At 47.0% G+C, this 26,505-nt stretch overlaps 1 protein-coding gene across 1 annotated transcript in view; it reads right to left on the reverse strand.

The window, feature by feature from the left end:
- Positions 1 to 1,015: 1,015 nt before the first annotated feature.
- Positions 1,016 to 26,505, reverse strand: part of CYB5D2 (cytochrome b5 domain containing 2) — an 83,965-nt gene continuing 58,475 nt past the window's right edge. The window contains exons 3-4 of the mRNA XM_086954804.1: positions 5,096 to 5,282; positions 1,016 to 1,564 (exon numbers count right to left, since the gene is read on the reverse strand). Coding sequence (XP_086810930.1) covers positions 1,351 to 1,564; positions 5,096 to 5,282 — 401 coding nt within the window. The 3' untranslated portion in view covers positions 1,016 to 1,350. The remainder of the gene's footprint in view (positions 1,565 to 5,095; positions 5,283 to 26,505) is intronic.

Here is a 26,505-nt window from a genome sequence, read left to right on the forward strand (position 1 = left end):
CGGTGCTTTGGGAACATTTTGGAAATGTGAGATAATTTTCTACTATCTGATTAGCATCCTCTCATATTTTTTCTTTTTAAATTAAATGTACAAGCTAATATTGATATTGGGCATCCTCCGACTGAAAGTACTGATTTGTTTGACTGTTTCTCATTTAAGTTGTTTGCAAGATAAGGTGTCTTTATTGAATAAATCCTGTAAATCTGATTGTCATCCATTACAAACTCAACAATGGTTGCTTCGAGAGTGATTTACTTTCCTGGGGACAGCTAGAAATTTCATGGTAACCCCCTTAGTCATGCTATATAAATTGACAAAGAGCTCTTTAGCAAAAGAATTGTTTTTTTAAGCACATGCCTAGTGTGTTGATATAGAATTGTTGATGGGTTTTTGAGAATGCTGACCTCTGAAATATATACACTTGTGTCTCAGTACTCAGAAGCTTACCATACGAATACGAATACTGTATAAATACCTAGAGATAAACAAATCAAATGGCTAAAATGTGTTTTTCTATTTGCCACTTAGCCTCTCTAACTTGCTGGTCTTATTCTTCAAATCTTGGTCCTCTACTTGTTGCTTCTAATTCGAGGCCAAGCCTTTGTATTTCCTACTGTTGCCTAATTCTTTTCTGATACTAATATTAAATATTTTAGATCAGTCAGATAAATCATCAACTCTGAACTCTTGGTCAAAACCCACTTCACGGCTTTTAAAATGAGAAAAAAGTGTCAGCCAAAAAAAGGCTTCCGTTCCACTAGTGCCAGGCACCAGATTTGACTCAAAAGCAGCAATGCATGCCCCTGAGCCTGGCTGGAAAAGGACAGTTTGTGCAAGGTGGCAAAACACTGCTCCGCCACAGTGTGACACTGCCTTAGATCATGACAGTATTACAATCTTTGTTTGGACCGTGTGTGAATGGTTGCATCATATTTTGTTTGTGACTTCACTCTGAAACAGATGTAGAAACCGAAATTCCGTGTAATGGACAAATATATGCTTTAATACCTTACACTTGTTTGTTGATCTCTTTTAATGGCAAAACATCATTTATGTACAATATCATGAATACTCCGCATCTTTCATAGGTATTATAGTGAAATAAATCATTTAGTCAACACCTTATCTCATTAAAAAATAAATACAAATGGAAATTTCCCTGTACAGGTCCCATCCACCCACAAAGACACACAGTTCATTAGCAGCACCATTAGCTTTCTTGCACCTGATAAGTAACAGACAAACCCATAGGGTCATAAGCAGGCTTGCCCCGCAGACGTCACAAAGCCCCGTGTTTCCAAGCAGCACCGTGAATGTTCTAGAAGGGCCCGCTCGAGGCGGCCTCGCTGCTCAGTCCTTCAGCGCGCACCACTCGGAGCGCGCGTGGCAGCCCTCGTACTCCTGCAGGGTCGGCTCATCCAAGTCCCCTCGGTCACTGTGTTCTGCCGGCTCGAGGTGTCCAGTGGGAGGCCCGGTGGTCCGCACACAGACGCAGCGATGGTCTTTGGCACCAGGTTTGTATAGTTTTCTAGGCACTCCGATCCAGTCTCTCTCTACTCCTCCGCTGAGAAAACAGAAGGCAGTCAGGGGTCAATACAGGGCAGGAAGCACTTGTTTGAAATATTCATTACCTAGGCCCTGAAACCTTGTATACTGTGTGTCCTTACTCTGAGTAGCAGCACCCCCCCCTCCCCTCCAGGGAAGACATGGCTTGGCAGTTCGGGCTGGACTGTTCCCATGAGGCACAGGGTCAGACTGATTTGCATATAGCCATGTCTGAACTGGGTGGCAGAGTGGGCTAAAGAACGGTGATGGATTAAACCCAGATCTTTTGACTGGGTGTGAGTGTTTGATTGATTCAGATGCTCCGTCCATCACCACCCCCTTTTGTACTGCTTTTGGCCGCAATAAGTGAGTTCCTTGCTCACTTTGCCACTGGATTCTAGCAAGCCGGGCTGAAGACGGCTGGAATGCCAGAAACCGGTCCTCCGAAGCTTGTTTCCGGTCCAGGGAAGACATGGCTTGGCAGTTCGGGCTGGACTGTTCCCATGAGGCACAGGGTCAGACTGATTTGCATATAGCCATGTCTGAACTGGGGTGGCAGAGTGGGCTAAAGAACGGTGATGGATTAAACCCAGATCTTTTGACTGGGTGTGAGTGTTTGATTGATTCAGATGCTCCAGGAGCTTAATTTGAGAGGGTGGTTTCCGGTGCTAGCCATTGCCACTTTAATCCCAACGGCGCTGTTTGTCTAATTTTGTGATGAGTTTAACAACAGGTGTTTATTCAACATACATTAAAATGACTAATACCTGCCACTCAAAGCTACAAAAATAGCTTAGGCAGCAGGTATTAGTCATTTTAACTGTATATTAAAAGTGAATTGTCACACTTGTAGGAGGGAGTGTGGACTGTCATTGGCAGCGCTAGCAGGGGCAATGGGTAGTGTAAACTACAATGGCCTCCTGACAAGGGCCCTGGGACTTATGTTTTTTTAAATTAAGTACCGAGTCAGACCACGTGTTGCCCCGGACTTTATAACTTCAAAGTATGGGAGTAAATGAGGCACTGGGATCATGTACGGTGCTCTGGCTGTTAATTGCAAATGGTGGGACTGAACTAAGCACTGATTTATAAGTGGCTTATTGCCCTCTACTTGCAAACCAAGGAACTATGCCAGTCATACAAATCTGCGTTTTGCTCATTCTCAACAGACATATAATGAAGGACAATGCTGCATACCGCGCTAATGGTGCTAGACAATTGAGGGGCTTCGGGGCGGCTGGAGTACAATCACAGAAATAGGCAGGCGTAACTGTTGGTGACATTTCCAGTGGAACAGGAATTCCTAAGCAGGCGGCGGGACGTGTGAACTTGTCTCAAGATGTAAATGTATAGGCATTTATATAGCGCACTACTTACCCGGCGGGTCCCAAGGCGCTTCGACCGCTGCAAAACCCTTCCTGGCTTCCCTGAGAGATGGTCCCTTAATGGGTATCTCCAGGGTGAGACCAGGCATCCCCGGCGGTCTGGGGGGGCCGTTAGTGAAGATGAGGCAAGCTAATGCCCAGAGTTGCCGAGTGTGATCGCTGATCAGAGTGGGCACCGAGGCGAGAGAATTATCGAGTCCGCTGACCCTGGTCCAGAAACCTGCCGCGCCGGGATTCGAACCCTGGTCCCGGGCCGTCCTCTGCTCTCGGGTCTGCCGCCTCTAACCAGTGAGCCACACTACTTCACTGGTGAATATTGATATTCAGTAGTGTGGAATCTGTAGTAACTGTAGAGTGTATGAGCTGAATGCTTAGCCAAGGTGGCAACACGTTTAGGTCCTTGGCAATGGAATATTCAGTGGATGATGGAGTTTCTTTACAAAGGACTACATTATCCACGGGAAATTTCTCAAAGCGGTTCAATAATATATTTTCCGCTGTTGACCCTCAAAAATCAGTAGAGTAATTAATCGCAGGCTTGTTCCAGCCTAGGATTTGGGGCACTTAAGGGCAAAATCCCTGCACTACCGTCTCTGACTTGAGGCGACCGCACTCACTGGACCATGTTCTTGCTTTTCCATGCAAGGCTCTCCAGGGTTAATCACTTATCTTGGGAAGGTGCGGCCGTGGCAACAGTCTCCACGCTGAGCTACAAGCAGTTGTTATAGTTGAGCAAAATCATAGGCGCGGCCGAAGCATTAAACAAGGTGCACTTTAACCCCCATGAAAACATTACTGGGAATGACATCGCATAACCTTTGAGACTGGAGCCTCTTATCCATTAGGTGACATACTCAAAGGAGATAATGTTTCTTTACCATAAGCTAAAAATGAACAGAAAACCAACTCACTCATTCTTCCTGTCTATTTAATGTTTGCACTTTGCACCATTTTCCAATCCAGCCGCTGATTCAGTTTCACACTTGTCTAATGCCAAATTGGAATAGAGAGATATTTGAGCTTCTATTTGCACAGGGATGAGTACTTTGGGAAACATAACACCTAACGCGGTATACCCTCTAACTAGACCATATGCTTCACGTGCCAGGTTTGTTCTGTTGGTGTTCTATGGTTAATGGTTGCATGCACCAGTAGGGAGTTAAATGTGTTGGAGAGACAGGTGGGTGGGTGGGCTTTGGGGTTTTAATAACTTTATTGCTACACTGATCGTCCAATATTCAGGAGAGGTTGGCGTGCAGGGTGGACAGGACAGTGGGTGGAGGGTTCAGATAAGAGCTTTCCCAGTATGTGTTCAAAGTCTGGTCATACCTACTAGATAAATTAGAAATGTCCCTACATTCATCTTCTTCCATCATTTGATTAAAACATACCCATTTGGGAATCCTTAGTAAAATATCACTGTTGAATGCTGTTAAAGAAAAGTGTAACGTACACATACTATTTTAATATATGTGTGAGGATAATGTACACAAGTTATGTGTACATTACGATTAAGTAAAATTCAACTGGGACTATTAAAGCCAGCATCTTGGGAAGAGAATCGGGTGTGGACAGGGAAAGGCAATACTTTTTGACATTCACAAACATTAAGGCATCCACTTCCAGCATCTGCCTAAACGTCTAGCTTTCACACCCAAATGCATCTGGCGTCGGTGGTAAAGAAAATGTGGGCGATGGCACTACCCTGCCAAATTGTGTCTGCATGTGTGTAAAAATGGATACCACTCATGTTAAAACAAAATACTTTTCTTCCAGACCAGAGGGAATAAATAGCAATGTTAATTTGTTTTTAGAATCAGCAATTTTCTTAATTTTATGAATACCTAATATGCGGAAAGCACAAATTAAGCCTACGATGGATTAGAAAATGTGTGTACATTACAAAATAAGTATGTTTTGCACAAACCACATGGGAATGGAAGCGCACTTCCAAAAACGACGTAAATGTTGCAAATGTAGAAGTATAAACTGCACTGTGTGTCATTTACATGTTGAATTCCAAGCCTTTTTTTTAATATAAATCCACCGAAGTACATATGGTCAGCCCCCGCTCTGGATTTCCAGTTGTGTAATTGTAGAATACCAGTGCATGTCCTAAGCTTGGTAGCGCTCCTCGCAGCCTTGTACCATAAACACCACCTTACCTCTGCTTCGAGCACCAGACTCTGGTGCCGGTGCTGGAGGTCCATTCCGAGTTACAAGGTGGAAAGTGCTTCTTCTCCTCCTCGCTCTGGGCCGTTTGCTTCAGTCCTTCCTCCGCGACTCCATCGGCCGCTTTTAGGGCCTCCGTCGCCCTCCCAGACTCGTCGTAATACCTTCCAACCAGCTTACCTGATAAACAATAGAATAGATGTTTTATTCTCAGCAATTTCCATTCGCCTACATGATCCTGTATTTCCGCATCACCTCCACAATCCACAATACAAACTCCATGGAACAAGGTCATATACAATGCATCCTCTTAGTACATGTAAGCAGGCATTCTTGTAGGGTAGTTAGTCCATCCTGAAGAGCTAGATGTCTGTAAACCATTTGTGGTTTAATCACACTATCCAGCTGAAAAAGTTCACTCGGGTCTTAGATGCCCCTCAAGCTTTGCCAGGGCAAGTTTTCATGCATTGCAAATTTCAAGCATTGGCAACGCTAGTAAGTTTAGCTTTAATTGCTAAAAGCACACTGCCACCTGTCTCGTTCAGTGTCTCCTGTGTTGGTGCCCAGTCTTTTATTCTCTGAACTTTTGGGGCTGCAGGTTGCACGGATACATGGCACAAATAGCAGGGGTGCCCTGAACCACCCGGTTTGGCAGCTATAGAGGGGCTGGGGCTCTTTATGGGCCTCTTCTGCCTGCAACTCGGCCGACAAAGTCTCATTAATAACACTATAAAGGAATACAGCATCAATAGGAGAGCAGGCGGGAGTAAGAAAAAACAAAAGATGGGTAAATAGAAAAGGGAGCGAAGAAGTGTAAATGTAAATGTCCAGTATTTGTAAAACGCAAACAATTACCCGAAGGTGTCAAGGCGCTGGGGGCCGTCGGGAAGATTAGGCGAGCTATTGCCCAGAGTCACATGGTGCTGGGCTATTCTGCCACCGGCACCGGGGTGAGCCCCCGGGTTCCGGAGACAGACGCCCTGGCCGCTATGCCACACCCCCTCCCTAAGAAAGATATATTTTATAGACGGAAGGATGAATAGAGGGAGTAGGATGAATTAGTGGGTTGATAAATGAGTGGGCAGATGGAAGAATGGGTGAAAGACTGAGTGAATGGATAGGTGGATACACAGGTGAAAGGGTGGCAGAGTAAAATGACAGATGGGTGGATGGTCAGGTGAATGGATGGATGGATGAGTGAGTGAGTGAATGGATGGATGGGTAGACAATTGAAAGCATGGCACAGTAAAGGGATGGATGAATATGTGGATGGACAAGTGAAAGGTTGGCAGAGTGAAGCGATGGATGGATAAGTAAATTGACCGGTGAAACGATGGCAGAGTAAAGGGAATGATGGATAAGTAGATGGACAGGTGAAAGGATAGATGGGTTGCATGAATGGATGGCAGGGTGAATGGATGGATCGTTGGATGGATAGATGGCATGGGGAATGATTGAATGAACGATGAAAAAAATGAATGGATGTAAGACTGAAAAGATGAAATAGTGGATATCGGCGGGTGGGTGGAAGAGTAAAAGGATAAATGGATAAATCCTTGGATGGTAGAAATAGGCGATCTGTTCTAGGGAGGGTCGGCTCATTTGATTTGTGTTATCAGACATTTTATTTCAAAGTGGGGTACTTTAACTTTCTGGCTACGCCCTTGGCAGATAGTCTATTTGCTTACATCGGCACATTGAAGCTGGATGTACTGGCTATGCCAATCCTATTTTCTTCATTAAATTATGCGAAGCAGACATCAGCTCTGAAACAAATGGATTAAACCTCAGTCCATGTTCCCCAAACACGCTGTAAATTGCAAGTTTGACGACACTCTGCAGTTCAGAGACTGATGCAACAGATGCAAACCCTAGTGACATCCACACTGCGCATATCAGCTGGAAGTCTGACAGATGCAACCGTAGAACCATCACTTTTCATGCCAGGGGTGTAACGCAGGCTCCTGCTGCCCCTGTAGTGTGAGTGGGAGAGGGCCTCTAGGCATGGACGTCATTTAAGGGTCACCAGGAGTCGTATTGGCGACCCCCGGCTTGCCTGCTGCGACTCATGGCACTGCCCTTGCGACCTCTGGTCTCAGAGAACACAAAGCAGTGCAAGGAACTGAACTTAAGATTAACCAGGGCTCTTGTGAGCCTTTGTCACTTTCTATAGCTCAGGAAAGAAAAATGACACGTGTTCTGTCAGCTTTAGCAGGAGAACGCTTAATGCATTGTTGTGAACCACCTGCATTGTGCTGTTTACTGGCGCCTCCTTGCTCAGGCCCACAGCTGAAATAAAAAAAGTTGCATTAAAGCATACAGGGGATGTAAAGGCTGGGCAGACGGGGACGTCACTCCTTGAGACCACATTGATATCAAGGCAGCATAGTCTCCAGGCCATCAATGGGAAAATAGACACACTGACGATGCGCGTGGATAGCATGGCCGCCAAGCTAGATAAGCAAGCGGCGTGACTGACCACATTGGAACAACGGATCTCGTCAGTGGTGGATGAATCCCATGAAACAGAAGGCAAATGCAGGGGGGGTGGAGAAAATCCTGGAAGTAACCAAAGCGAAAAATTAAGATTTGGAGGCGTGCTCCAGGCGTAACAATGTTCGTATTATTTGGATTCCAGAAAGCAGCACAAATAAGCCGCCTAGAAGACTAGGTCGAAGCCTTGTTGAAAGAAATCTTTGAATCAGAACACCACTCCCAAGTACTGATAGTAGATAGGGCGCATAGGTCTCTTGCCACCAGACCATCAACGCCCCCCCCCCCCCATCCCCCAAAGACCAATTATTGACTGGATTTTGAATTATCAGGATCGCAACTCAATCTTTTGTCTGGCGAGAGAAAAGCAGACTATCACATACCAAGGGAATGAGGTGGCATTTTCCCCAGACTTCATCATAACAGTTCAGGCAGCTTGTAAGGATTTTGTTATAGTCAAAAAGAAACTTTGTATGGCAGACATCCCCTCCGCGATGCTTTATCCAGCATTAACCAGGGCGCTGGAATGGATCATCTCCTTCCTCGACGGAAGAACACAGAGAGTCCGCCTACCACCGTACAAGTCAGAGGCCACCGAAGTCATCTGCGGCGTCCCTCAAGGATCCTCACTGAGCCCCACCCTCTTCAACGTCTACATGAGCCCCCTCGCGGCCATCGCACGCCAACACAACCTCAGCATAATCTCCTACGCCGACGACACCCAGCTGATCCTCTCCCTGACCAACGACCCCGCCGCCGCCAGAGCCAACCTGCACGAAGGGATGAAAGAGGTAGCCGAGTGGATGACGACCAGCCGCCTGAAACTGAACTCGGACAAGACGGAGGTCCTCATCCTGGGCTCTTCACCCTCCGCCTGGGACGACTCCTGGTGGCCTCCCGCCCTGGGCTCCACACCCAAACCGACAGACCATGCACGCAACCTGGGCTTCATCCTGGACTCCTCCCTCTCCATGACCAGGCAAGTCAACAACGTCTCCTCGGCGTGCTTCAACATCCTACGCATGCTACGGAAGATCTTCTGGTGGATCCCCACCGAGACCAGGAAGACCGTCACCCAGGCCCTCGTCACTAGCCGACTGGACTACGGCAACGCCCTCTACGCCGGTACCACCGCCAAGCTCCAGAAGAGACTCCAGCGGATCCAGAACGCCTCAGCCAGACTCATCCTCGACATCCAACGAACCAGCCACATCTCCGGACATCTGAGAGACCTTCACTGGCTCCCCGTCAACAAAAGAATCACCTTCCGCCTCCTCACCCACGCACACAAAGCCCTACACGACCAAGGCCCGAGCTACCTCAACAGCCGAATCAACTTCTACGCTCCCAAACGCCACCTCCGATCAGCCAACCACGCCCTCGCCGCCGTCCCCCGCATCCGAAGAGCGACTACAGGAGGAAGGTCCTTCTCCTACCTGGCCGCCAAGACCTGGAACTCCCTCCCGACCGACCTGCGCCTGACCCAAGACCACCTCTCCTTCAGGAAGAAGCTGAAGACCTGGCTGTTCGAGCAGTAGCGGCACCCCCCCACCCCCAGCGCCTTGAGACCCCACGGGTATGTAGTGCGCTCTATAAATGTCATTGATTGATTGATTGATTGATTGATTTATCGTGCACGCCTCCAGATCACCTATGAGGGAAAACCAAGGTTCTATGCAACGCCAGGAGTGGCTACAGAATTACTGAAACAAATGCAGCGTGAAGGATCAAGCCCTAACACTCGGTGTTCTCGATACACTCAGAGTAGCAACTGCTGATCGGCTCCGAGGACTCTGGACCGCTTTCTGGTAACTACTGTTGGTGTTGTGGTGGGGCTCCTGCCGGGCCGCCAGGGAGCACTTTGCCCCAGAACTGGAGTCTGACCTGACTGGAGCGGTGGACGGTGAGGCAGTAGCCTAGACCAAGTGACTGGTACTTTAAAGTAATAATTCACCATGCATGTAGAATCTGTAATGCAATGTACATTGGTCTTCACAAAGTCACTGTATCACCATAAGAGGGCCACCAATAATGATGCAATGCAGAATGGTAATGGATATAGTCAGGCCGACTGGTGCGCATCAAAATAGGGGAGGAGGGGTATTCTGCCGCAAAGCGAAGACATTTATCAATTTAATAAGCATATGAAAGTACTATTCTGGTTCCAGCACTACACTGTGTTTATAACTGCCTAATATATTCAGTCCGGCCACCCCGTGTAGCGGGAGTGTTACTTGGCATCTAGCGGTCCCCACAAGAGTGTACCCCCACAGTTTAAGTCAGAACGGTTTGAAAAGAGGGGAGAGTTAGTAACATCACAATGTTTCTATTATTGTTTATTGACCTACTGATATGTGAATGTCTTTGGTATGATTGGGATGCTAAAGTGGGATGGGGTTGGGGGTTTGCTGTTGTTTTTTTCTTGTATGGTACATCACAGGCACAACTGAAGATTCACACTACACACGGGGTGGATGAAACACCAAGGTCAGAACCGAATGTGTTATTATATTGCGCAGGGCAAATGGTGGAAAAACAAACTCTTGACCTGGAATGTAAGGGAATTAAACAGTCCCAAAATGATTTGTCAGATATTGGCTTATCTTTACAGACATCACATACAAATGGAAAGTCATCTGGCAAAACTGGGAGACATGCGAGTGGGAGCAAAATGGGCAAAGGCTAGGGCAGCGTCCTCATACTCCCGGGGGTTCTCATAATGGTGGAAAAGGTTATACCCTTCATACTCACTCACACTATATCAGATGAAATAGGCCGCTTCACGCTAGTACAGAGAACTGTCCACGGCACACTCATTACTATTGTTACCACATTGGGCCAAACATAGAAGACCCCAATTTTTATCACCAATTGGAGAATAAGCTATATGTCCTGAAACCCACAATAATACTATGGGGTGGAGCCCTAAACACCTATCTGGATCTTAACCTAGATCGTAATGCAACAACTGTATAATTACATCAGTCCATGGCCTGATTTCCACTGAGACCCTGCCCCTAACTTGGTCCGATCACTCGTTTATCAAATTTACTCTCCCAATCACTTCTGTCAGACCTAATGGGACTTCTAAGACCCCGGTCATGACCAAAAGAAACTGGGGATCAATGGATAGAAAAACCCTCCGATCTCAGCTTGAGGCTTCCCGTTCGCAGCTACATGGGTCCCCGACTCCACAGCCCTTAAATATTCCAAATGGCTAAATGATGCACTTAAAGCCTCCGTACCTATTAAAAAAATAACAGGAAATAGGCAAAACCTTTCAACCCCTTGGTTCTCCAACGATCTTCGGAAAGAAAAACAGAAATGTCGAAAATTAGAAAGACGTTGGCCCATTGAGAAAATAATTTATAAAACAGCCCTATTACAGTACAAAAGCCTATTGATAGCAGGAAAAAAATACTTTTTTACCAAACAAATTGAAGATGCCAAAAACTCATCTAAAGAACTCTTTGCAGTGGTGAACAAATTAGCCACTTCCAAGACCCTAGGGATTAAAAGTGACCTAAAGCTATGTAACAACATTGCAGCTACCTTTAGAACAAAAGTGTTGAACATTTTAAAAAATTTCAAAGATCTAACCCATTCCCCTCATAACAAACCTTCCACTAGAGAGCTCAACACCAACATGCTACTCGCGCTTTCTCCTGTCTCTACAGAAACTGTAACCAGACGTATTCAGGAAGCAAAATCAGGGTCCCTTGCTGACCCTTGTCCACCAACATTTCTTAAAGAAATTGCAGATCTGGTGAGTCCAGGACTAACAGAAATCTTTAATTCAATGTTCATTTTTGGCACGTTCCCATCTATTTGGAAGAACACGTCAATTTTACCATTGTTGAAAAAACCTTTGGTGGATGTTTCAGACCCCAATAATTATCGTCCTATTGCCCAGCTACTACTGCCTGCTAAAATAATCGATAAACTCATGAATTCCCAGTTGACCCAATTCATCAATAAGAATAACTTGCTGGATCCCTCACAGTTTGTCTTCCGTCGTGAACATAGTACCGAAACAGCTCTCATTAAAGCCACAGAAGAGATCAGGGCAGTGATGGATCCGGCAGGCACCGCGGCGCTGATACTCCTCGATCTGTCAGCCGCCTTTGATACTGTCGACCACTCTCTCTTGCATAAGCAGCTCGAGAGTTTAGGGGTCAGGGGTACTGCGTTGGCCCTTTTATCCTCCTTTCTCAAAGACAGGAGGCTAACGGTTTGGGTCGACACATTCCATTCTGAATCCTATATCCTTCCATGTGGAGTGCCACATTGAGTCTGTCACTCTTCAATGTGAATGTATCAGAACTGGCTCCGCTAATTCAGATTTTTGGCTTTAACCGTACATCCTATGCCGACGACACTCAGATTGTGGTAACAGCATACAAAAATGAGACCCCCCTACCCTGCAATTTTAAAATTGCATGCGTACCATTAACACCTTGGGTGCTAAGCTGATCCCCCTCCTGTGCTGATATTTGCTGAATCCCCTTTTACATGACGAGCTCAGCTCGTCATGATCACACGAGAGGTGTACCTCATGACGAGCTGAGCTCGTCATGAGCATCAAAGGGGCTAATCAATGGATGAATACACATTGCCTTAAGCTAAACTCTGACAAAACAGAGCTTCTGATTTTTGGCAATTTGCTACCAAGCTGGGGTAATCTGTGGTGGCCAACAGAGATGAAGCTCCCTAAACCTGTGGTAAAGGCCAAGAACCTGGGGGTGTGGCTGGACCACAAACTCACTCTTACCCAATACACAAATGCAACGGTTTCGGCCGCTCACTTTCTTATTAAAAAGGTGAGGAAGATTCTTCCTTACCTCCCTGCAGATACTAGAAAAACCGTAGTCACATCCTTAATCCAGTCAAAATTGGACTACTGTCATGGACTTCTGATAAACTTGCAGAAGCAATGCTTGAAAAAACTTCAAAGTGTACAGAAATCTACCAGCACGGCTACTATCTAACATTCCTAGGAATAAATCGGTTACCGCAGAAATTCGAAGACTGCATTGGCTTCCAGTGAAACAACTGATTAAATTCAAGGCACTTTCTCTGGCCTACAAAGCCCTGAGCCAAAAGGGTCCGGTTTTTCTGCAAATTTTTTTTGCCTGGCATGAACCAGCTAGACACCTTTGCTCCTCCGGCACCAAACTTCTGCAGGTGCCGAAAATCTGCACTTTACAATGGGGCGGTCGCAGCTTCCACTTTTACACCTCCAAGCTCTGGAACTCCCTTCCGTTCGAGCTCAGAAGTGCAATCTCCCTCACTTCCTTTAGAAAAGGCTTGAAAACCTGGCTGTTCCAGAACTAGTTGTCAGTGCAGACTCCCTGCCGTCCCTAGCGCCAAGACACCTCCGGGTATGCACGCGCTTTCCAAATTAAAATAACATAACATAACTGAGCGGCAGAGAAAAAGGTGCGCGCGAGTGATACAGGAAATTATGTACGCACACTTGCTAATCGACGTATGGTGGGTGAGACATGCCCTGGCCCGGGAGGCCCTATGTTTAATCAGTACACAAAACTTGGTCCAGGATAGATTATTGGTTGATTTTGGGGTGGCAGCCACATGGGTGGAAAACGTAGCCCATCTAACAAGAACTCTACCAGACCATTCGGCAGAGGGGCTAGAGTTGTCAATCCCCATAAAACCTTTTAATGGCATCTGCAGGCCACATCGCTTTTTGACCCGGTCTTCAAACATGGAGTTCAAGAGTCCTTTATACATTATTTCCTGGATAATCAGGGTTCTGTAGAAAGCGCAGGCACAGTCTGGGAGGCATTTAAATCAACAATTTGCGGTAAATGTATAGGCCTACAGGCAGGGGTGCTGAAGGTTCTACGGGCTAGGATGCAAATGATTGAAAAGACTCTAGGGGGGCGGGGAGGGGGGGGGTCATAGAAAGGAATTATGAGGAGACCCAAAACACGGACTCCCTGGCAGAAATCAGAAACTTGGTCACTGAATACAATGAGACAGCTGATCAAGAAATAAAACATGTCTAGGAGCTGGGTGGCCAGATCATATGAGGAAGGCGAGAGGACCAGCCACTGCCTGGCCTCCAAGATAAGGGTGCCATGCACACAAACATATGTCACAGAGTTGGATCGCCCAGACAAAGTGTTATAGCTAACCTGAAATACTTGCTCAGTTTGTGGAATACTATACAAGACCGTATGGCCCCTATGAGACAGTTATAGGGTACGAGACGGTAGCCTACCTGGATGAGCTTGCACTCACTTGGCTATCCCCGGGGCAACAAGAATATTTGGTATAACCGATTACAGCAGATGTGGTAAAGGCAGCCATTCAATCGCTGCCCAATGGCAAAGCGGCAGGGAGCGATGGGCTACCTAGTGAACTTTACAAGACATTTGCTGACTTGTTAGCATCGCACATGCACAAAATGTGTGCAGAAGCATACAACACTAAGAAACTCCCCCAAAATTACGAGAGGCCCTGATGATAACTGTGCTGATGCCTGGTAAAAATCGAGCAAAATGGGAGTACTACAGTCCGCTATCACTCCTAAACATAGACACAAAGATACTTGCCAAAATCATACCGACCAGGCTGCGACCTCTTCTGCCTGCGCTAGTGCTACCAGATCAATTGGGATTTGTCCCAGAGTGATCCACTACACATAATCTGAGAACAATATTTGCCATACTACACCAACTGGATCCTGAAGTTAAAGCATCAGCAGTGCTGCTAGATGCAGCTAAAGCGTTCGACTCAATCCAATGGAGCTTTATGTTTGATGTGCTGCATAATATGGGCATGCCACAAGCCTTCACACAGTAGATCTGTTTATAGTACACAAAACAGGTTGCTAGTATGTAGATTAACAACAATCACTCCTCACCAGTACATATATGCTGGGGAACGAGACAGGGGGCCCACTATCCCCCATGTTATTTGCATTCGCATTAGAACCTTTGGCATGCAGAGTGCAGCAGAAGCATGCGGATGCTGCGCTGACGTTCCGGCAGCAGCCACTGGCTAAATCATTATATGCAGACGACATGGTACTATATGTCCGAAACCCAGAAGAGCGGGTAGGCCCACTGATAAGGGAGTACATCAAGTACGAAAGGCTTTCTGGTCTTAGTATAAAATGGAAAAAATAATTTATATTTCCCCTAACAGGCTGCACAATGCCACATGGCCTGGAATTCCTGCTGGAATGGTGTATGGAGCCAGTGAAGTACTTAAGTGTGTGGATACACGAAGACCCCGAAATTGTACTAAAAGAAAATTACGGCAGAGCTCTATCTGCTATGGGGGACCAGGTAACTAGATGGTTAAAACTCCCCTCGACACTAGCAGACAGGGTGGCAGTTATTAAAATGGTAATACTCACAAGATTTCTGTACTTGTTCACTAATGTCCCCCTTAACCTGACTGAAGCATTTTTTGCCGGTCTCTGCCCTAATCTAATCAAACTGGTTTGGGCGGGCAAACAACCCCGCTGTAGCTGGGAGTTAATCACCAGGCCACACGCAGAGGGGGGATTTGAGGTCCCGGACCTCTAGCTATACTACCCTTGCGCGCAAGCACACATTGCCCACTACTGGTTCTTCCCGACATCTTTTGTCCTCTATATTGCGGTGAAAGCGGATGGGGTATACCCTATGCCACTTACAGCTCTCTTACCTAAAACACATCAACTAAGCCCCAGGGGTGAATTGAACACAGCCGGCAGCACGATTTTTGCCTGGCAGACGCTCGCGACACAGGCTGGGAAAACACCACTTTTTTCCCCCACATTTCCCTTGGCACACTACCCTGGCATATCCGTGGAACAGGAGCCTAAAGCATTAACTCTGCTGGCAGAGATGTTAATTGTTACTATGGGTGGTGCATACCCTGATGACACCTTCATTACACTGGAGGCGTCTCTACGATTGATAACAATAACCCTATGCGTACATTTATGTATCACAGACTGAAAGAGGCCCTAAAAACAGTGAATTCACAACACCCAGCTGCACCACAGATGATAAAACCGGTACAGATCATGCTCGACAGCCAATCCCGAGGGAAACTGATTACCCGACTATATAAGGCAATGCAAGTGGAGATTGCCCCACAACTTACACAAAAGTATGGAGAGATGGAACACAGCATTAGACACACCTATCACAAGGAAAGACTAGGAATATTGCTGCCCCCTAACCAGGCATCTGACAGCTAACTGTAACCTGCAAATCATTCATTTTAAAAATATTCAACAGCTCTCCTACACTCCGGTACAGCTACAGAAGTATGGATTGAGAGTCTGCTAGCCGTGGCGCAACAGACATTGGTTTCATGCATCTAGCATGGAACTGCACAAAGGTGCAGGATTTTTGGATACAAGTTACAAAAGCTTTATCAGACATGGTGTTGGAAGAAGTGTCATGTACACCGCGCATATGCCTGTTGGGCCTTGTTACAGAACTGCAACCACAGAGTCGGAAAATAGTTGCGATAACACTACTGTTGGCAAAGCAAAAGGTAGCCCAAAACTGGTGCAGTAGATGAGCACCACAATTCGATCATTGGTTAACTGACATAGCGTACTGCAAAGATCAGCTAACTCATTATGCTGGCTGAGGAACTCCCAATGGCGTCTAGGTCCAGGGACATATGGGCGCCCTTCACAACATATCTACCAATGAACCAACGAGTTAATCCACCAGATACGTCTCCGAATGACTGATGAACTCATGATATATGATTCTCCTTGGCACCCGTGGGGGACATGATGTATGCAAACTCCATCTGGAATGTATACAAAGACCCTGTAACTGAGATAAATATGTAATATGGATAATGTGATTGTACCTATGTTTGAGATGTATTAAGGAAAAACTGAATAAAAATACAAAAAACACAAAAAAAGCTGTTTGTTCTTATGGTTCTTTGATCTCTTTTATTACACGTGTGCCATAAAAATACTTTAAAGCTAAAGTGCAGCTGCCCTGGTCTGGCAAACCTAAACTTGTTGTTAGTATGGGCACACTGGCAAAAGACAGATCCATAGGGGTTTAGGTATTGCCAGGACAGGGCTTGATTCATCCACGCAGGATAGATGATGACATACAGCCTGTCACCTTATTATATGTTTTTAATCATGTGTTTTTGGATAGTGCCTCATTTCTGTTTCTAAGCTCAATAAATAATGTTTGTAGTAGGTATGCCATTAAGGGTGTAGTTGTAAAAGGTATAACTAGGAGAACAGAGGTAGCTCTTAAAACCTTCGTCACTGAACACAAGTATGTAATTTTTGTTAAAATAACTTTACCTCCTGGCTGGGCTCACTTCCTTTATTACCAATAATAAAGAATATTTAGAAAAATGGTGAAACCAAGTGTGACTCATTTTGCTGTATACGTATGGTGCAAATAATTTGGAATGCCCAACCTTTGGCCATGCAGGACAGGGACGAAAGTCCCTCTGGATACAACTAGAAGAAGGCTGCTGGTTAATGCAGTTTTATCATGGTTTCTAAGAGCAAATATAATAGGGAAATTCTGGAACGGTTCTGGGTGTTTTGGGAGGAGATGAGGTCCGGGGTTCAGTAACTGTTTGTAATAGAAAAAGAATCAAAAAGTTATTACCAGGACTGTCTTCCTCAACACAGTTGTATGACCTTGAGCAAACTATTTTAAATTCGTACCTGTACCTCCCATCATCATCAAAAGCAGAGACTCTGGGCGGAGAGACCGCCTGCCTGACTCAAAATGGCGGTGCCTGCCCCTCGAGCCTAATATAGACAAGGCCCAGAAGACGCTGAGGGCATTTGAGCACCCATACGGCAAAGTAGCTGCGTGAAGAGGCCGAGGTATGTGTGGCATTTCCGGAGCCCACCCGGATATCACGGATTGCTCACCGGCTGCAGCAAAATTGCGGCCTCCTCTGGGATGCGGGACCGGAGTTCAATGCCCCCCCCACCTCCCCAGAGGAGTGGAGAGCGCAAATCGCCTGAACAAACGACTGAGCCCCGATGTCAGTGGGCATAGTAGAAAAACTTGCGTGAGTAATTTGACCGCCTCAAGCCCATCCCACGTACCCTCCATGGCACTACGATATCCCCCTACCGCAGCAGGCTTGAAGAGTTACCTCTTTAGTGGCCACAACAAGGAGCCCGACTGCTAGAAGGGGACCTACTGGAAACGGGGGCACGCCAAAAACTGGACATCGACCAGAACTCGAACCTATCCTTCACCCGGCATACCCATCAAGACATAGAATATGTGAAATTACCCCTGACCATGGAGACCTAGCTATTTGGCTGATGCTCTGTGGAGCTACCTGTTAGCTAAAGAGGAGATGGGTTGTGGTATTCCCCCTTGGCCATCACCTACCCAACAGGACTTTGGGCTGACTTTCCTTCATCTCTCTGTCGTATCTCTCTCCTGCCCCTTTACCCTACCCCCTTACCCTTCTATGCTCCATTTATCTCGTCTTCTATGCTCTTTAAATGTTTTACTAGTAACTGATGTAACTTGTAACTGATGTAATTTTGTAACATTGTGGAACCTCATGTAAAGCGCTCTGATACCCCCGGGTCTAGATAGCGCTATATAAAGCTCATCAAATAAATAAAAATAAATAAATAAAACGCATGAGAAGTCATTGTGGCTACTTGTGTACACTGGGCACAGTAGATACCAAGCTACATGCCTTAGATGGTTGTTTAGGACTCGACTTAGAAGAGGACTGTTCACCACTGCGCTCTCCGGTGAGGCTGTGTAATTGCGAACTGCAGAGACAAATTAAAGAATTAGGTCCATCACTTTTTTGAATTCCTCAGTGTGATCCCCGAATTATGATGGGCATGGCTAGATGTGGCTTCCATTTGATTTATCTCTGAAGCAGCTGCTTGTCCCAAATAAGCCAAATTGATCTGGGGTTCTAGTGTCCAATTTCAGAAGCAGATGGAGCAGGGCCATGGCTGATTTGCTTATGGCTGTCTGCGGGGCAAAAATGATGGACTGTGATTGAGCCCAAAGTATTTACCAGTGGCTGAGATTAATGTAACCATTTAACCGTTCACTTATTTTTGTTTTCCTAGAACTGGAGTATGAGCATTAGGAAAGATATACTGGCCTCATGAGAAAGAGCTAGTGTGCAGTACCCATAAGTCTTTGCAAACTATACATGCCTTCTGTGCTGGTATTCCTATAGCTGCACAATAGTTTTCCTTAACCCAGGCTTAAGATTGAAGATAAGGCCCATCAAATTAAGTATGTAGAAGTAGCATGCCATCGAGAGTCCAGCTGACTCATCGTGTCCGTTAGGGATGGAACCTATAAGGAACAGCCAGAGAGAGAAACATATATGAAATGCAAACAGTGCTTAAACTACCAGTAGTAACTGAATGCGTTTCATGGTGCTTGTTCACGACAACATGGCAAGAAGCAATGAGTCTCCCTATAGCTGGGGGTGTGAAGATTGGCAAATCTGATTTAATTTACTGACTTGAATAGATACATTTACCTGTTTGAAATAGACAATGAGAATAAGGAGGTGGGACCAGACCTCCTTCTGTTATTTTAAGACTGGCCCACCATAACATGCCTAGGGGTGGGAAGGGGGAGGGGGAGGGGAGGGAATGTTGTTGTTTACAGTATTTAACGAGATACCTGGTGATTGAATTTACTGACCAAACCTAGGAAAGCTGATTGCTAAAATGTTATCATTAGTCCTGTTGTATGCTGTAATTGGGATGGCCTAACTAATAGATCTTGCAACAAGAGGGACATTAATCTAGAATAATAGGCTGAGCTCTGTAAACTTTATAGTTCAAAGAATCTGCATTGTAGGTTTGATTTGATTTGATTTATGAATTTATAGAGTGCATGTTAGACCCCGAGGCCCTTTGGGTGGTCCCTCCTATATTTTGATTTTTTCTCCCCTTTCTGCCTCCTACATTTTATTTTTCCCTTATTGTCCACCAGACATTTTTGTTGGTGCTGTCCTTAGAGCTCTGGGTGCCTCACGATTTTTACACTGTGAAGGGGCACAGGTGCTCTCTTAAAATGGAGATGGTAGTGTAGAGATCCCTTACAAAATGGTGGCTACCAACTGCTAAATTTTCACCTCATGGCTTTGGGCCATTGGGTAAGATGAGAGGTTCCAGAACTTTCTGGTACACTCTTGACTCTCTAGTGATAGGCTATATATAGTGGAATGTTGTGCGGCCATTTTGTGTAGAGAGCTGGAGAGAGGGATCTTGGTGTTAGAGGAAGTCAGCTGGAGGCCAGGCTGTGGTGTGAGGAGGTGGGCACACTGTGGTGGGTTTGATAGTCCCCTGGGGCTGCTCTCTCCGCTGTTTGACACCCCCCCTCATCTGTAGATCTGACCCGGCGGAACTTGTCCAACACGACAGAACCAGAAAACCAGAGGAGTGGGTCTAAACTCTGTAAGGACTACTGGTCGTGAACTAAGGTGAAACTGCCAGGTGAGGGCGGTTAGGTCAGCCTCCAGTAAAGGAACAAGGAGCCTCTCCCTGATTCGTTCCTTAGCGGTGGAAGCGGGAGGCTGACACAACCCCCAGTTGGCTGTGGGCATTGAAAACATTGCTTGGAGTTGCCTTTCCCACACCTGTCCCCTTACCGTGACTTTGCTGCCTTATTGTAGCCCTGCATCTGTGTGGTCTGCGGCGGCGGGTCTGAGTGGGCTCGGAGCTGAAGGAGCGCTGCGCTGAGGTGACGAGTCCGGCAGCGCCTGCTGAATTGAGCCGGGTGAGGGAGCGACAGAAGCGGAGTGTGACGGGCCCCTGGGAGGCTTAGTTTCAGTGGAGCGGGCCGTCACCAAGCGGGCGTCCGGAGGTCTTGTGGAAGAGGCAGGCCAAAGTGAGAGAGAGCAGAGCCCGGAAGAAAAGAGGCGGGAGCAGGCGTGACCAGGAGGGGAGGCGTGTGGTATGTGAACTACGCAGGAGCGGAGGTGCTCGATTGCCGGGTGTTCGGCTGCGAAGCTGTGGCTGCCTTCTGTGAACTGTGCCGCCCTGAACGGAATTCTCCCTGAGTGAAAGTCTTAGCCCCCATCCTCCGTTATCAACGGAAAATTGCTTGACGAAGGAAACGCTCGGGTTCAGAGCGTCTCGCCGGAGGTACAGAGTCGGCTTCTTTTTCCCCCCTTTTTTCCCGTACTGACCCATAATTTCCTCCGAGTGACAACCGTGACCCCCGTAACCACCTCACAACAGCTGTATCAACTCTCAAGAAGTAAGCGTGGTGGAGGGTGGGGGTGAAGGAGGTTTCTGACGTCTCTCCGGGAAGCCCTTCCTCACTCCTTGTGGGCTGATGGACTACGGAGAACTTGGGAAATTGCCTTATACTGTGTCAGGAGAGAAAGTGAACTATCTCAGAGCATAACTATTCCTGAAAGGGGGGGGAGGGAGAACCGAGTCATTGCTAGAGTGGTAACACCAATTTAATTGTGGAAATAAGAGGGAGGTGACCCGAAACGGGGAAGACTGTAATTAAAATGAAATGATGTCATGCATAACTGATTCAATTTGAGTCCTTACGCAAATGAAAGTCAACGGTTATCACCTATTGAATTTGGTTATGGTGTCATACTAATGGACAGTAACAATTCGCTTCACCAGATGTAGAGAATTAGGCCAAAATTGGAAGGAATGTAATATAACAATTCTTGAGTGGAATGTATACTAAAGCTGAGAGGTCTCAATAGTACTACAAGTGTGGTGCTAAATTGTTGAATCACAGAGTCAAGTACAGTATTGGAAAATAATGAGACATGTAAATGAATGCAACTAGAAACTAACCTTAAAAGAGAATATAAAAGCTTTTCTACTTTTGCAACTAAGACAAGGTGTGGTGTCATTTTTTGGTTGATGCGCGCCGAGTTACGGTGTGAGTGTGACGCAAGTACAACAGCAAGTCCACCTCCCTATCAGCCCCAACATCCTTTGAATAAATTTGCCTCGACATTGTTAGTGGGGGCAAACCGATTTTGCTCTCTACACAGCATTTACCATCCACCCAGAGACAACCCCACCGTTTCCCAACAAATCATGGATCTGATCTCAACCAATTCGAGACGGCAGCTCACCCAAATATACCTTGGCGACTTCAACCTCCACTGGAACGATCGCAATGACGCAGTCGTAAATAGTCTTAAAATTTTCCTTAATGCCCTTGACCTCACCCAAATATGCAACAGCCCGACCCACGAGGCTATATCCTAGACCTTATCTCCAAAGAGGACTCTATCCAACTAGAGTCTATCCAAACCTGTGACTGGTCAGATCATCATATTGTCACATTCTTCATCAATGTAAAAGTTAAATCTAACCCGGCTCAATCCTCCAAGCCCAAAGTCTGGAAAAGAGACCTGAAAAAACTCAACCCAAGCTCTCTGCCTCCTAACAGCTGCAATATCCTACTCCCACCGACCGGCGTTAAGGACGTTCAACCCCTGACTGACCACTACCTCAACACTATGACCTCAATAATTAATGAGGCTGCACCTATGCAGCTAAAAAGAGTCTCTACAAAAATCTCCAATCCATGGTACGGCGGAAGTCTCAATGAGGATAGACGAGACATGCGAATGGCAGAATGCACCTGGAGATCAGCTCCCTCTGCACTGCACCTAAAAACTCTGAAGAAAAAGAGAAACGCCTATTTCAGGAAAATAAAACGCTCAAAACTAGACTTCTTCAGCCTCCAGCTCGACCAAGCGAAAAACCGTCCGAGAAAACTGTTTGAGCTAATCAGAACACAATCCAAGGAACAACCCCAACCGCTCAGCACTGTGCGTGAAGCTCCCTCCTGTGAATACTTCTCCGCTTTCTTTATCCAAAAAACTGACAACATAAAGAGCAACCTCCTCATTGACGCTAGCCTCTACTCCAAACCCCACTGCATAGCACCCATTGAAACAAAAAACAATGCTACATGGTCAACCTTTCGCACCTACTCTGAAGAAGAAATCGGCAAATTGCTCAGCACCGTGAAACCATCCAATCACCTCACAGACCCCCTTCCTGCTAACGCTGTAAAAGACTTTACCCCTATGCTTCTCCCACTTTGGACTAAAATTATCAACAGCTCACTTCAACAAGGAACCATACCAGACTCCCTCAAAGTAGGACAAGTCACACCTTTACTAAAGAAACCTACAGCCGACCCCTCTGATCTGAACAATTACCGTCCCATCACTAATATCCCCACTCTCGCCAAACTGCTGGAAAAATGCGCACAACTACAACTGACTAAACACATTGAACAGTTTGATCTCCTCAACCCTCATCAATCAGGCTTCCGAGCGGGACACAGTACAGAAACTGCTATGACTCACATAATTGACGACGCACTTCAAATGCTAGACCAAAACGACACCTGCCTCCTCATCCTTCTTGATCTCTTTTCAGCATTCGACACCGTTAAACATGAGAATTTACTTGAACTACTAAACACAAGAATGGGTTTATCTGGAACTGTTCTCAAGTGGTTCACTTCCTTTCTACACAACATGTCGCAGAAATTCAAAATCAACAACATGATGTCTTCACCAATACCTGTAACGCTGGGCGTCCCCCCAAGGATCCTCCCTATCCCCAACTCTGTTCAACCTAGTTATGGAACCTCTCACCACTTTGCTACAGGCATCCAATTTACACTTTCACATGTACGCCGATGACACCTAACTTTTTTTTTTTGTTTTTTTTTGTTGGTGTAAGACATTTATTCTGTATTAAAGAGACAAATGATGTACACTGCGTCACGCCAACAACCCGGAGGCAGGCCGCTATCAGGTATACAATGCACAAGGGTCAGTAAAACAGTCCGAGGGCTATCGTCCAGCCGGAGCTGGCACTCCCAGTGATATATATAAAACAGTAGTAACGTGGTCGTGAGCAGTACAACACCTGCGCATAAGTGATCTTACTTTTCTCTCAGTGTCGCAGACATGCAGATGTATCAGGAAGCAACCAGGTCGCCTTGGAGCGAACAGCGGTCAATAACCCGCCGCGGCGGCCAGTAGAAAGGATACGTCCAACAGCACTGTTTTCTCCCAACATACCCCCCAACAGTCAGAAAAACTAAAACAGCAAACTGCGGTGCAAGTACATAGAATTGCTATGCAACATATCATCCGTCCTTAGGGCTGCGCGGACCTGTGCTGGAGTGTCATGAGTAAAGGCGAGTCGCGATAAGGGTGATGGTGTGGCGATTGCGACCTCCTCCACATGTAGGCGAGAGAATAAAAAAAAAAAAAAAAAAGGGGGGGGGAGGGAGGAAGGGGGGTGGGGGGGGAGAGGAGGAGGATAAGTGGGGCCATTCGCCGAGGTCTGGGGCCGCAGGAGGGTCTGCGGGGATAGGGTCAGCGGCATATGCAGGGCCAATGGGGTTGCATGGCTAGGGCGTGTGACAATACAGGGCAGGTCCGCACTACCTCAGGGCCGACAAGCAACAAGCATTCAATCACGTAATGAACACAGTCAGCCCATATCATCTGAAACACCTGAATCCGGTGATCTCCCCAGGGTGTCCGAGCCCTCACGTTCTCTAGCCCACTGTATAAACGGGTCCCAGATATCAATAGGTCTGGAAGCGGTGGGCATAGTCTCCCAGTAGTGTGTCAGTTGTGTATGGCCATATGTGACATCTCTAATCCACCCCGTGAATGAGGGGAGAGCCCTCCTACCCCAATGTAGCGCGATCTGTCGTTTGGCATAGAGAAGGAGTAGGGCATGTAGCTTCCTGTCGCAGGGTTCAGTGTCTTTAACATAACCTAGCAAACCCAGGAGAGGAGTTGGTGTATCATTCCTATGCGTAATTTGATTTATGGCTGTAAAAACCTCCGACCAGTATGAATCCAGTTTGGGGCAGCTCCACGCCACGTGGAGAAAGGACGCATCTTCCCCTCCGCATTTCCAGCAGGAGGCATCTGCGCGGATGCCCATTCGGTGTAACAATGTCGGCGTGCGGTAATAGCGGTGTAGGAACTTGAAATGTATGAGCCGCAGTCGATAGTTCGGAGACAGTGCCGTGAGTTGCTTACAGCAGTACTCCCAGATGTCATCCGTTAGCTGATCAGTCAGATCCGCGGCCCATGCCTGTTTGGCCATGGCCTCAGTTATCGGTGCCTGCTCCTGCATGCAGTTATATAGTCTCGATACCAGCTTTTTGGGGGAAGGCCGTGAAAGCAGATTCTGGAGGGCGTCTAGTGTGCATGGCTCCTCTGGGAAGTGGGGACCTATCTTTTTGCAGGATTCACGGAGGGAATGGTACAGTAGCGTGTCCGCGAAAGATTCTGGCAGGACATCCTCGTTCGTGTCCATCTCGACGAAGGTACCATCCGGATATAAATCAGCGAATGTGTGCAGCCGTTTCCCCCGGATCGTGAGGACGTCTCCCCTGGCGGTGAGACAAGGCAGCAACGGGTTACCCCGAAGGGGGATGGCCGGAGCATAAAGCAAAGAGAGACCCGCTCTCTTCTGCAGTTCACGCCAAGCCCAGCGGATCATCTCCCCGGTATCCACTTCTCGCGACGGGCAGGAGACCTTACCGTATAGAGCCACTCGCAGCGGCAAAGGGGCGACCACGGCCAGTTCAACCGCCACATGCGGTTGATAGGGAGTAGGGAAGGCCCAGAAGTGCAGAAATTGCGCTTGGGCGCAGAGGGAGTAAAGCCTCAGATCAGGAGCACCGAGACCTCCTTGTCGGAGCGGTAGTGTGAGTAGGTCCCAGGAGACTCTCGCTTGCCCACCAGCCCACACCAATTTCAGCAATAGTGAGCGAACACGAGCGTGAAAGTGTGCTGTCATTGGTAGCGGTACGTTCACGAACAAATATAAGAATTTGGGGAGAACCACCATTTTTGCTAAGGCTATCCTTGCGACTAGGGAAAGGGGCAGTTTGTTCCAGACCTCAATTTTCCCCTCCAGCCAGTCTACCGCCCTCCCGAAATTTAGTGTCCACAACTCCTGCACATCCCGACTGACCCAGACTCCCAAATACTTAACAGCGTCCGTCTCCCACCTCAAAGGGTAGTCCGGAGCCGGGCGATTAGTCTCGTCCGTGAAGGGGAAGGCAACCGATTTAGACCAGTTAATGGACACTCCTGCTAGGCCCTCAAATCTCACGAATTCCCGAAGTAGTGGATTCATGTTGTCCTTGGGATTGATGATGTATAGGGCGACATCATCCGCGTATAATGAGATTAGTAAGCTCCGAGAGCTAAATCCGATGCCCCTTGCAGTGTGGTGTTGTCTTATCCGAGCCGCAAGCGGCTCCATTGCAATGGCAAAGAGGAGGGGTGACAGAGGGCATCCCTGCCTTGTCCCCCTGGAGACTCGGAAGGGCTTAGACACGAGACCGTTGACACTCACCCTAGCTCTAGGTTCCGTGTACAGTAGTTTAATCAAGGTCATGAAGTTTTGGCTAAAGCCCATCCGTTCCAAAACTTTAAACAGATAAGGCCACTCTAAGGAGTCAAATGCCTTGGTGGCGTCAAGGAACACCACCGCCGCCTGTACAGATGGATGCAAGTAGTGGAGAACAGAAAAAATGGTTCTGAGGTTATGTGATGTTGCGCGGCCCGGGATAAACCCCGACTGGTCAGGGAGTGCAATCATAGGTAGCATAGGCTGCAATCGATCCGCAATTACCTTAGCGTAGATTTTAGCATCGACGTTTATCAGAGAAAGGGGCCTATAGGAATCTAGGTGTAGCTCGTCTTTATCAGGTTTAAGGAGTGTAATTATTAGGGCTTCCCGCATGGAGTCTGGTAGGGAATTCAATTCGAGGGCCTCAACAAACACTGTATGCAGTTTCGGCGCCAACTCATCCACATAGGTTTTATAGAAGGCTGTTGTCAGGCCATCTGGGCCAGGGGCTTTGTTGGCCGGCATGCTTTT

This window comes from Lissotriton vulgaris, chromosome 2_1 (genome assembly GCF_964263255.1).
Source record: "Lissotriton vulgaris chromosome 2_1, aLisVul1.2, whole genome shotgun sequence".
Lineage (NCBI taxonomy): Eukaryota > Metazoa > Chordata > Amphibia > Caudata > Salamandridae > Lissotriton > Lissotriton vulgaris.